We start from the raw sequence: 13,256 nt of genomic DNA, 5'->3' as shown, positions 1-13,256 counted from the left end.
CACCTTGCTTAGAGTTTCCTTTGTTGTGCGCAAGCTTTTAATTTTAGTTAGGTCCCATTGGTTTATTTTTGCTTTTATTTCTAATATTCTGGGAGGTGAGTCATAGAGGATCCAGTTGTGATTTATGTCGGAGAGTGTTTTGCCTATGTTCTCCTCTAGGAGTTTTATAGTTTCTGGTCTTACATTTAGGTCTTTAATCCATTTTGAGTTTATTTTTGTGTATGGTGTTACAAAGTGTTCTAGTTTCCTTCTTTTACAAGTGGTTGACCAGTGTTTCTAACACCACTTGTTAAAGAGATTGTCTTTTCTCCAGTGTATAGTCTTGCCTCCTTTGTCAAAGATAAGGTGTCTATAGGTGCATGGTTTTATCTCTGTGCTTTCTATTTTGTTCCATTGATCTATATTTATGTCTTTGTGTCAGTACCATACTGTCTTGATGACTGTAGCTTTGTAGTAGAACCTGAAGTCAGGCAGGTTGATACCATCAGTTCCATTCTTCTTTCTCAAGATCGCTTTGGCTCTTCGAGGTTTTTTTTATTTCCATACAAATTGTGAAATTATTTGCTCTAGTTCTGTGAAAAATACCATTGGTATCTTGATAGGATTTGCATTGAATCTATAGATTGCTTTGGGTATTATGCTCATTTTCACTATATTGATTCTTTGGAACCATTAACATGGTATATTTCTCCATCTATTAGTGTCCTCTTTGATTTCTTTCACCAGTGTTTTATAGTTTTCTATATATAGGTAATTAGTTTCTTTAGGTAGATATATTCCTAAGTATTTTATTATTGTCATTGCAGTGGTGAATGAAATTATATCCTTAATTTCTCATTCTATTTTCTCATTATTAGTGTATAGGAATGCAAGGGATTTCTGTGTGTTGATTTTCTATCCTGCAACGTTACTATATTCATTAATTAGCTCTAGTAATTTTCTGGTGGAATCTTTAGGGTTTTCTCTGTAGAGGATCATGTCAACTGCAAACAGTGAGAGATTTACTTCTTCTTTTCCAATTTGGATTCCTTTGTTTCTTTTTCTGCTCTGATTGCTTCCCAAAATTTCTAAAATTATTTTGAATAGTAGTGGTGAGAGTGGGCACCTTGGTCTTGTTCCTGACTTTAGGGTTCAGTTCAGTTCAGTTCAGTTGCTCAGTCGTGTCCGACTCTTTGCGACCCCATGAATCGCAGCACACCAGGCCTCTCTGTCAATCACCAACTCCCGGAGTACACTCAGAGTCATGTCCATCGAGTCAGTGATGCCATCCAGCCATTTCATCCTCTGTCGTCCACCTCTCCTCCTGCCCCCAATCCCTCCCAGCATCAGAGTCTTTTCCAATGAGTCAACTCTTCGCATGAGGTGGCCAAACTACTGGAGTTTCAGCTTTAGCATCATTCCTTCCAAAGAAATCCTAGGGCTGATCTTCTTCAGAATGGACTGGTTGGATCTCCTTGCAGTCCAAGGGACTCTCAAGAGTCTTCGCCAACACCACAGTTCAAAAGCATCAATTCTTCAGAGCTCAGCTTTCTTCACAGTCCAACTCTCACATCCATACATGACCACTGGAAAAACCATAGCCTTAACTAGACGGACCTTTTTTGGCAAAGTAATGTCTCTGCTTTTCAATAAGTTATGTACGTTGCTCATAACTTTTCTTCCAAGGAGTAAGCGTCTTTTAATTTCATGGCTGCAGTCACCATCTGCAGTGATTTTGGAGCCCCCCAAAAAATGAAGTCTGACACTGTTTCCCCATCTACTTCCCATGAAGTGATGGGACTGGATGCCATGATCTTTGTTTTCTGAATGTTGAGTTTTTAGCCAACTTTTTCACTCTTCTCGTTCACCTTCATCAAGAGGCTTTTTAGTTCCCCTTCACTTTCTGCCATAAGGGTAGTGTTATCTGCATATATGAGCTTATTGATATTTCCTCTGGCAATCTTGATTCCAGCTTGGGCTTCTTCCAGTCCAGCATTTCTCATGATGTACTCTGCATAGAAGTTAAATAGGCAGGGTGACAATATACAGCCTTGACATATTCCTTTTCCTATTTGGAAGGAGTCTGTTGTTCCATGTCCAGTTCTAACTGTTGCTTCCTGACCTGCATGCAAATTTCTCAAGAGGCAGGTCAGGTGGTTTGGTATTTCCATCTCTTTCAGAATTTTCCACAGTTTACTGTGAAATAAACTTTAGGGTAAATGCTTTCAATTTTTCACCATTAAGGAAAATGTTTGCTGTGTGTTTGTCATATATAGCTTTCATTATGTTGAGGTATCTTCCTTCTATTCTTGCTTTCTGGAGGTTTTTTTTTTTTTTTTTTTTAATCATAAATAGATGTTGAATTTTGTCAAAGTCTTTCTCTGCATATATTGAGATAATCATATGATTTTTATTTTTCAATTTGTTAGTGTGGTGTATTAAATTGAATTGCAGATATTGAAGAATCCTTGCATCCCTGGGATAAAGTTCACTTAGTCATGATGTATGATCTTTTTAATATGTTGTTCGAATCTGTTTGTTAGAATTTTGTTAAGGATTTTTGCATCTATGTTCATCAGTGATATTGACCTATAGTTTTCTCTTTATGTTGCATCTTTGTCAGGTTTTGGTATTAGGATGATCGTGGCCTCATAGAATGAGTTTGGAAATTTACCTTCCTCTGCAATTTTCTGGAAGAGTTTGAGTAGGATAGGTGTTAGCTCTTCTCTAAATTTTAGGTAGAATTCAACTGTGGAGCCATCTGATCCTGGGCTTTTGTTTGCTGCAAGATTTCTGGTTACATTTTCAGTTTCCATGCTTGTAATGGGTCTGTTAAGTTTTTCTATTTCTTCCTGGTTCAGTTTTGGAAAGCTGTACTTTTCTAAGAATTTGTCCATTTCTTCTAAGTTATCCATTTTATTGGCATGTAGTTGCTGATAGTAGTCTCTTATGATCCTTTGTATTTCTGTGTGGTCTGTTGTGATCACTGCATTTTCATTTCTAATTTTATTGCTTTGATTACTCTCCCTTTGTTTTTTGATGAGTCTGGCTAATGGTTTGTCAATTTTATTTATCCTTTCAAAGAACCAGCTTTTGGCTTTGTTGATTTTTGCTATGGTCCCTTTTGTGTTTTTTTGCATTTATTTCTGCCCTAATTTTTAAGATTTCTTTCCTTCTACTAACCCTGGGGTTCTTCATTTCTTCCTTTTCTAGTTGCTTTAGGTGTAGAGTTAGGTTATTTATTTGACTTTTTTCTTGTTTCTTGAGGTATGTGTATATTGCTATGAGCCTTCCCCTTAGCACTGCTTTAGACTTTCCCTTAGCACTACCCCTTAGCACAGGGTCCCACAGGTTTGGGTTGTTGTGTTTTCATTTTCATTCATTTCTGTGCATATTTTGATTTCTTTTTTTTAATTTCTTCTGTGATTTGTTGGTTATTTAGTGGCGTGTTGTTCAGCCTCCATATGTTGGAATCTTTAATAGTTTTTCTCCTGTAATTGAGATCTAATCTTACTGCATTGTGGTCGGAAAAGATGCTTGGATATGATTTCAATTTTTTTTTGAAATTACCAAGGCTAGATTTATGGCCCAGGATGTGATCTATCCTGGAGAAGTTTCCACGTGTGCTTGAGAAAAGGTTGAAATTCATTATTTTGGGGTGAAATGTCCTATAGATATCAATTAGGTCCAATTGGCCTATTGTATCATTTAAAGTTTGTGTTTCCTTGATAATTTTATGTTTAGTTGATCTGTCCATAGGTGTGAATGGGTATTAAAGTCTCCCACTATTATTGTGTTATTGTTAATTTCCCCTTTCATACTTTTTAGCATTAGTCTTGCATATGTGGTGCTCCTATGTTGGGTGCATATATAATTATAATTGTTATATCTTCTTCTTGATCCTTTCATCATTATGTAGTGTCCTTCTTTTTCTCTTTTCACAGACTTAGTTTCAAAGTCTATTTTATCTGATATGAGTATTGCTACTCCTGCTTTCTTTTGGTCTCTATTTGCATAGAATATCTTTTTCCAGCCCTTCACTTTCAGTCTGTATGTGCCCCCTGTTTCAAGGATGGTCTCTGGTAGACAACATATATAGGGGTCTTGTTTTTGTATCCATTCAGCCAGGCTTTGTCTTTTGGTTGGGGCATTCAACCCATTTACATTTAAGGTAATCATTGATAAGTATGATCCTGTTGCCATTTGCTTTGTTGTTTTGGGTCCCAGTTTATACACCCTTTCTGTGTTTCCTGTCTAGAGAAGATCCTTTAGCATTTGTTGGAGAGCTGGTTTGGTGGAGCTGAATTCTCTCACCTTTTGCTTGTCTGTAAAACTTTTGATTTCTCCTTCATATTTGAATGAGATCTTTGCTGGGTACAGTTATCTGGGCTGTAGGTTATTTTTTTTGCATCACTGTAAGTATGTCCTGCCATTTCCCTCCTGGCCTGAAGAGTTTGTGTTCAAAGATCAGCTGTTATCCTTATAGGAATCCCCTTGTGTGTTATTTGTTGTTTTTCCCTTGCTGCCTTTAATATTTATTCTTTGTGTTTGATATTTGTTAATTTGATTAATATGTGTCTTGGGGTGTTTCACCTTGGGATTATTCTGTTTGGGACTCTCTGGGTTTCTTGGATCTGAGTGATTATTTCCTTCCCCATTTTAGGGAAGTTTTCAACTATTATCTCCTCAAGTATTTTCTCATGGTCTTTCTTTTTGTCTTCTTATTCTGGGACTCCTGTGATTCGAATGTTGAGGCATGTAACATTGTCCCAGAGGTCTCTGAAGTTGTCCTCATTTCTTTTAGTTCATTTTTTCTTTTTCCTCTGTTTCATTTATTTCTACCATTCTATCTTCTACCTCACTTATCCTATCTTTTGCCTCCATTATTCTACTGTTGTTTCCTTCCAGAGTGTTTTTTATCTCATTTATTGCATTATTCATTATATATTGACTCTTTTTTATTTCTTCTAGTTCCTTGTTAAACCTTTCTTGGATCTTCTTGATCCTTGTCTCCAGGATATTTATCTGTAACTCAATTTTGTTTTCAAGATTTTGGATCATTTTCACTATCATTATTTGGAATTCTTTATCAGGTAGATTTGTTATCTCTTCCTCATTTGTTTGGTTTGGTGGGCATTTATCCTGTTCCTCTCCCTCCTGTGTATTTCTCTGCCTTTTCAACTTGTTTATATTGCTGTGTTTATGGTCGCCTTTCCGTATTCTGGCACTTTGTGGTTCCTCTTTATTGTGGAGGTTCCTCGCTGTGGTGGGGTTTGACAGGTGGCTTGTCAAGGTTTCCTGGAAGCTTGTGTCGGTGTTCTGGTGAGTGGAGCTGGATTTCTTCTCTCTGAAGTGCAATGAAATGTCCAGTAATGAGTTTTGAGATGTCAATGGATTTGCTTGGAGACACCAACAGTGTATATGTCTGCTTTATATATTGACTAAGCTAAAAACTTTGACAGTGTGGATCACAACAAAGTGTTGGAAGTTCTTAAAGAGTTGGGAGTACCAGATCACCTTACATGTCTTCTGAGATCCAGAACAAGAAGCAAGAGTTAGAACGAGGCATGGAACAACTTACTAGTTCAAAATTGGGAAAGGAGTACGTCAAGACTGTATATTACAACCCTGCTTATTTAAGTCATATGCAGAGTAAATCATGAGAAATGCCAGGCTGGATGAAGCACAAGCTGGAATCAAGATTGCTGGGAGAAATATAAGCAATCTCAGATATGCAGATGATACCACTTTAATAGCAGAAAATGAAGAGGAATTATAAAGTTTCTTGATAAGGTCAAAGAGGAGAGTGAAAAAGCTGACTTAAAACTCAGTGTTTAAAAAACCAAGATTATAGCAACCATTCCCACCACTTCATGGCAAATATATGGGGGAAAAGTGGAAATAGTGACAGATTTTATTTTCCTGGGCTCCAAAATCACTGCAGATATTGGCTGCATCCTTGAAATTAAAAGACCCTTGCTCCTTGAAAGAAAGAAAAACTATGACAAACCAGACAGCACTTTAAAAAGTAGAGGCATACTTTTGCTAAGAAAGATTTATATAGCCAAATCTTTAGTTTTCCAGTAGTCATGTAAGGATGTGAGAGTTAGACCTTAAAGAAGGCTGAGTGCTGAAGAATTGATGCTTTCAAACTGTGGTGCTAGAGAAGACTTTTGAGAGTCCTTTGGATAGCAAGAAGATCAAACCAGTCAATCCTAAAGGAAATCAAACCTAAATATTAATTGAGAGGACTGATGTTGAAACTGAAGCTCCAATACTGGCCACCTCTTTTGAAGAGCTGACTCACTGGAAAAGACCCTGATACTGAGAAAGATTGAGGCCAGGAGGATAAAGGGGTGACAGAGAGGAGATGGTTGGATGACATTACTGACTCAATGGACACGAATTTGAGGAAAATCAGGGAGACAGTGAAGGACAGAGAAACCTGGTTTACTGAAATTCATGGGGTTACAGATACGGATACAAGTTAGAGATTGAACAACAATAGCAAAAAATTAAGCTAATATTTGTGGGAGATTAAATTTGTGATACATTCTGCTATGTTAAGATGTTTATAGTAATGTCCAGGGTAGCTATTAAGAAAATAAATGAAATAATACAACAAAGATAATATTGTGGGTATTAAAATTTTGCCCTTAAAATAATTTCTTAATATAAAAAGTAGTGGTATCAGAACAGAGATTTTTAAAAATTAGATATAAGCAAAAACAAAATAAAAATGACAGACATAAATCCAACTATTCCAATAATAACATTACAATCAAATAGATTATTGTTGTTCAGTCTCTCAGTCATGCCCGACTCTTCACAACCCCATGGACTACAGCATGACAAGAATCCCTGTCCTTTACTATCTCCTGGAATTTGCTCAAACTCATGTCCTTTGATCAGTGACACAATCCACCCATCTCAGCCTCTGTTGTTTCCTTTATCTTTCCATCAATTTTTCCTAGCAACATGCTTTTTTGCTTGTTTGTTTTTTCCAGTGAGTTGTCTATTAACATCAGGTGGCCAAACTATTGGAACATCAGCTTCAATATCAGTCCGTCCAGTGAATATTCAGGGCTGATTTCCTTTAGGATTGCCTGGTTTGATCTCCTTGATAAAAGTCCAATAAAAAGGCAGAAATGTTCATATTAGAAAATTTATCAATATATACAAGTGTATAATATTTACATAAGGTCCACTCTACATTTGAATGTACAAATAGAAAGTAAAAGGCTGAGAAAAGACATATCATTCAAATAACAAGCATAGAAAATTGGAGTTACTATGTTAAGATCAGAATCAACAAACACTAAGAGAAAAAATAATCACTAGAGAAAACAAAGAATATGTTATAATAATAAAAAGGCAATGTATCAGAAGATTATAAGCATGTGAACCTAGCAGCAGAAAGCCAAAACAGATGAAATAAAAACAGATAGTTGAAGACTTCAACAGACAGATGAAGAATCAAAACGGAGACCCAAAACAGATGAAATAAAAACATATTTCAGCACTTTCAGTAGTCTATCAAACCTAGTCTATATAATATTTGAACAAAAGTATAAGTCATGTAGAACTAGCAGATAAACGATCCATTCAACAACAAGAGAATTGCATTCTACTCAAAAGCACATGGAATGTTTTCCAAGGTACATGAATGCTAATACAAGCAACAATAAATTTTAAAATATTGAAATAATAAAAAAAAATATGTTTTTTGACCACAGTGAAATGACATTTGGAATCCAAAAACATAATTCAATTCAATGAATTCACAAACTAAGGGTAAATTAACATAATTTAAACCAATGAATCAAAAATAAATCATAATAGAAACAAGAAAATCATTTGGGATTATATAAATGGTGACACAACATGACAAAACTCATGTAATGTAGGTGATGCAGTGCTTAGAGTAAAAATTATAGCTATAAAAGGTCAGGGTGTTCTCAACCAATACCTAAACTTTCACATTCATATACTGAAAAAATGTAAAAGTAAACTATAAACTGTACAGTGAAATTAATTAAAGAGAGTATAGATAAAGAAGAGAGAATATTTTTTTAAAAAGTCTATCTTTGGAAATTATTAAAAAAAATAATAAATCTTGTCTATACTAAGAGAGAAAGAAGAATCAGAGTACCAAAATTAGGAATGAGGAAGAAAGTATTATTACTGAAATTGCAGAAAGAAAAAGAATTGCAAGGAAACATTATGAAAAGCTCAATATAAAAAAATCTAGGTAATTATGTTTAAATAAAGACATTCGTAGAAAAACATAAACTACTGAAACTGACTCCAGAAGAAACAGAAAATCTAAGTATACCTTTCAAGAGTAAAGACGATGAATTATTAAGTAAATGAGCAAACAGACAAATCACACCAAAAATATCCAAGACTAAAATGACTTCACTGGGGAATATTTGAAACATGTAAAGCAGAAAACAAAGATCATGACATCTGGTCCCATCACTTCATGGGAAATACACAGGGAAACAGTGGAAACAGTGTCAGACTTTATTTTGGGGGGCTCCAAAATCACTGCAGATGGTGACTGCAGCCATGAAATTAAAAGACGCTTACTCCTTGGAAGAAAAGTTATGACCAACCTAGATAGCATATTGAAAAGCAGAGACGTTCCTTTGCCAACAAAGGTCCGTCTAGTCAAGGCTATGGTTTTTCCAGTGGTCATGTATGAATGTGAGAGTTGGACTGTGAAGAAATCTGAGTGCTGAAGAATTGATGCTTTTGAACTGTGGTGTTGGAGAAGACTCTTGAGAGTCCCTTGGACTGCAAGGAGATCCAACCAGTCCATTGTGAACAAGATCAGCCCTGGGATTTCTTTGGAGGGAATGATGCTGAAGCTGAAACTTCAGTATTTTGGCCACCTCATGCAAAGAGTTGACTCACTGGAAAAGACTCTGATGCTGGGAGGGATTGGGGGCAGGAGGAGAAGGGGATGACAGAGGATGAGATGGCTGGATGGCATCACTGACTCGATGCACGTGAGTCTGGGTGAACTCCTGGAGTTGGAGATTGACAGGGAGGCCTGGCGTGCTGCGATTCATGGGGTCGCAAAGAGTCAGACAGGACTGAGCAACTGAACTGAACTGAAAGCAGAATTAATAGAAATTATTAATTCTTCTAAAGATAAGTTAGGAGGGAACATTTCTCAACTTGTTTCTATGAGGCCAGTATTAACATTGATAATGAAACCAAAGACATCACAAGAAAGGAAAACTGCAAAACTAATTAAGCACAAAAACTCACAACACAATTTACACAGCAAATACAGCAACATATAAAGAAGTTTGCACACCACGACCATGTGGGATTCACCGTAGGACTGAAAAGCTGTTTTAACTTTCATGTAGGGAAAAATGGGAATTTGACAGAATCAGAATATTTTCATCATCAAAACAACCAAAAAAAAAGAATGAAAGAATATAATGAAACTTTCCAAATCTAATTAAAAAAAAAAAAAAAAAGAGGGAGAGAATTTTAAACCTAATTTTACAAGAGGGAGAGAAAACATAACCAACAAATTCAATGATGAGATAATGGAAATGCAAGTGAAAAACTTAAATACTACTTTCTATTCACTAGGATAGGCTTCCCTAGTGTCTCAGTGGTAAAGAATCCACCTGCCAATGCAGGAGACAGGAATTGGGTTGGGAAGATTTTTGGAGGACATGATAACCCATTCCAATGTTCTTGCTTGGGAAATCCATTGACAATAGAACCATGACTAAGTGATTAAACAACAACAACAGTATGATCAAAAAGAAAGATTAATAGAAAATATTGGAATTGTGAGGATATGGAGAAATCAGAACCCTCATATACTACTGGTGAAATGCAAAGTTGTGCATGCAGGTGGTTTGAAAAATGTCTGCTAGTTCCTCAAATGGAGAATTTACATAAAATGCAGCAATTCAATTTTTAGTTGATACTCAAAAAAAAAAAAAAGAAAGAAAATATATTTTCATACAAAAGCTTGTACATTAGTGTTAGTAAAGTTTTATTCATAATGATCAAAAATTTGAAAAAACCCAAATATTTATCATGACACTAAATGGAAAATAAATACTTTGTATTCATGTTAACACAATAGAATATTATTCAGCAATAAAAACAAATGAATTATTAATACATGCCACAACATTAATGGATCTTGGAAATGTTATGCTACAGTAGTCAGTCACAAATAACACAATTGAAAGTAAATAAATATTAATTTAATAAATAAATCTTTTTTTAGTATTTTTATTTATTAAAAAAGTATCCTTTTATACTATAACTGTATTTTTTCTGATTTTCTGTTTCTCTTTGTTTATGGTAATTTTTATTTTATTACCAAAATAACTTGAATTTTTTGCTGCTAAAATTGTCAAAAATTTTGGGCTTCTTGACATTCTCTCATAACTTAATACTAAGGTAGTGCCTAGCAAAGTTTACAAATATAAATAATTCATAGAAAATTAGCAGCACTTCATAGAAAATTAGTAGTACTTCATATAAAATTCATTTTAATTAAAATTAGCATATAGTTCATACAAAGCTAGTTTCTCTATAGTAGTAACAATGTCTAGAAATAATTATATATCACCTACTATAATAGAAAAGATAAACAAAATCTTAGACTTACCTTGCAAAAGATGCTCAAGTTATCTATTCCAAAACTCTATCACACTATTAACTTCAGTTAAAAAGAGAAAATAATAGATGTTCTGAAGTCCTTGAAATATAATCATAGATATTATGCCATAATCTGGTCAAAATACAAATTATTTTCAAGTTAATTCACAAATTCATTGCTATATCAAAGTACTGTACATTATTTTAGAAACTGATGAACACATTCTAAAATCTATACACAAAAATTATATCTTATAAAAAGCTAAATCTTCTTTGAAAAGGAAGATTAATGAGGTGAGCTTTATGTACTCAGACTACAAACTCCATGTGGTGCCACTGCGAAAGTCAACAATGAGACAAATCAGACCTCTGGGAACAAGCTCGTGGATACAGGATTCTGATATATAGGAAATCTGGGCACAATTTAATGAGATTACACTGAGTCCTTTAGTACAAGGTACTTAGGAAATGACTCACAAAGAAAAAAATAGATGGGGATGAATTTCTACCTTATATTTTATTTGGGATCAGAATCTGAATGTGTTCAGAGTTCTAAAATTAAAAGGCAACATTTTGATGTAAATGAAAGAAATGTAGAGAAATATCTTCATGATTTGGAGATGGATAACTTTAAAAACTAAATTCACAACATACAACTTATAGTACTGTAATAGAAAATAATTTAGGAATTTCTTTCAAATGAATGACAGTAGAAAAAAATGACAGCAATAATAAACAATAATAATATTAATGGATAATTCATTTCATTTCAGTTGCTCAGTCCTGTCCCAAGTTGAGAAATGTTCCCTCTTTGTGACCCCATGGACTGCAGCACGCCAGGCTTCCTTGTCCATCACCAAATCCTGGAACTTGCTCAAACTCACGTCCATCAAGTCAGTAACGCCATCCAACCATCTCATCCTCTGTCATCCCCTTCTCCTCCTGCCTTCAATCTTTCCTAGCATCAGAGTCTGTTCCAATGAAACAGCTCTTCACATCAGGTGACCAAAGTATTGGAGCTTCAGCCTCAGCATCAGTACTTCCAATGAATATTCCTTTAGGATTGACTGTTTTGATCACCTTGCTGTCCAAGGCACTCTCAAGAGACTTCTCCAAAACTACAGTTCAAAAGAATCAATTAGGCGGCCAGAGCGAAAAGAGCCAGTCGCGGGGAGCGGCGGCGACGGCTGCAGGGCTGAGGGGACGCGCAGGCGGTGGTGTCGCCATGTCGCACGGTCACAGCCACGGCGGGGGTGGCTGCCACTGCGCCGCAGAACGGGAGGAGCCGCCCGAGCAGCGCGGCCTGGCCTACGGCCTGTACCTACGCATCGACTTGGAGCGGCTGCAGTGCCTCAACGAGAGCCGCGAGGGCAGCGGCCGCGGCGTCTTCAAGCCGTGGGAGGAGCGGACGGACCGTTCTAAGTTTGTTGAAAGTGATGCAGATGAAGAGCTTCTGTTTAATATTCCATTTACAGGCAATGTCAAGCTAAAAGGCATTATTATAATGGGAGAAGATGATGACTCACACCCCTCTGAGATGAGACTGTACAAGAACATTCCACAGATGTCCTTTGATGATACAGACAGGGAGCCAGATCAGACCTTTAGTCTGAACCGGGATCTTACAGGGGAATTAGAGTATGCTACAAAAATTTCTCGTTTTTCAAATGTCTATCATCTCTCAATTCATATTTCAAAAAACTTTGGAGCCGATACCACAAAGGTCTTTTATATTGGCCTGAGAGGAGAATGGACTGAGCTTCGCCGACATGAGGTGACCATCTGCAATTATGAAGCATCAGCCAACCCAGCTGACCACAAGGTCCATCAGGTTACCCCACAGACACACTTTATTTCCTAAGGGCTGGCCACGACTCCCACAGAGGTGTTGTGTTGGTGAAGAAGTATGACATCCTGTTGGGAAGGACAAAGAGAGATGGGGCTCCAAAGAGAGTTGGCTGCCACAGCCTCTACCAAGCTTTGTCTCTGGGGCTTGCTGCAGAAACCTGGCCTATGGAAGACACCGCACCCCCAGGAAGGGTTGTGTGGGTGCCAAGGAACAATCGTGGTTCTCTAGGGCCCCTAGAAATTGGGTCTTGGGCTGGTCAGTACCTGGCGGCCGTGGATAATGCCTGCCTTCCCAGTTTATGTGGCCATGGGATCCCAAGTGTCTTGTTGCTTTGTGGCAGGATTATTGTGTGACTTGTTTTTAAAATGGAAACTATTCCTGGGCTGCAGTAAACTTTCTGAAGCCTAAGCATTGTGTTTGTATTAACCATCAGGAGGGTCTCCAGCTAGAAATACTTGTCCTTGCTTGCTCCTTCTCCCTGTCATCTTTCAACATTCTTGTCAAGTTGCCCAGCTTGGAGTTGTCTGTCATGCACCAGTGTCCCGTATTATAGCTTGAAGAGCAGAAATCTCCTGATGTTGCTTAATAGCTTGGGAGGGTCTTTTTTTCGTGTTGCCCAGGTAAGCAGTCTGAGGAGAGCATTGTTTCTGTGTGGGTATCCTGGTCAGGGTAAGATTGGGACTTTGATGTGCTTCTCTTTGGGACATCCTTAATGTTTATCAGCTTTTAACTAGTGTTGTAAGCCCAATGGCAGAATTTGGAGATCTCAGTTCTTCTGTTC

The 13,256-nt window shown here is 36.8% G+C and overlaps 1 protein-coding gene across 1 annotated transcript; it reads left to right on the top strand.

Annotated features, from left to right (window-relative positions):
- The first annotated feature begins 11,773 nt into the window (after window positions 1-11,773).
- LOC147365541 (PITH domain-containing protein 1) lies at window positions 11,774-12,941 on the top strand. The gene has a single exon (XM_086316214.1). The coding sequence runs from the start codon at window positions 11,852-11,854 to the stop codon at window positions 12,485-12,487; it is 636 nt and encodes a 211-aa protein (XP_086172340.1). The 5' UTR covers window positions 11,774-11,851; the 3' UTR covers window positions 12,488-12,941.
- Window positions 12,942-13,256: the final 315 nt, after the last annotated feature.

The sequence above is a fragment of the Bos grunniens genome, chromosome 9, assembly GCF_055505025.1.
Source record: "Bos grunniens cultivar Pamir isolate PY7600 chromosome 9, Bosgru_T2T1.0, whole genome shotgun sequence".
NCBI lineage: Eukaryota > Metazoa > Chordata > Mammalia > Artiodactyla > Bovidae > Bos > Bos grunniens.
Note: the sequence above shows the minus strand (reverse complement) of the source record. Positions and strands in the feature narration are given on the sequence as shown.

Coding starts and splice junctions, on each gene's coding strand:
- LOC147365541 (XM_086316214.1), top strand. CDS start 11,852: ATGTCGCACGGTCACAGCCACGGCGGGGGTGGCTGCCACTGCGCCGCA.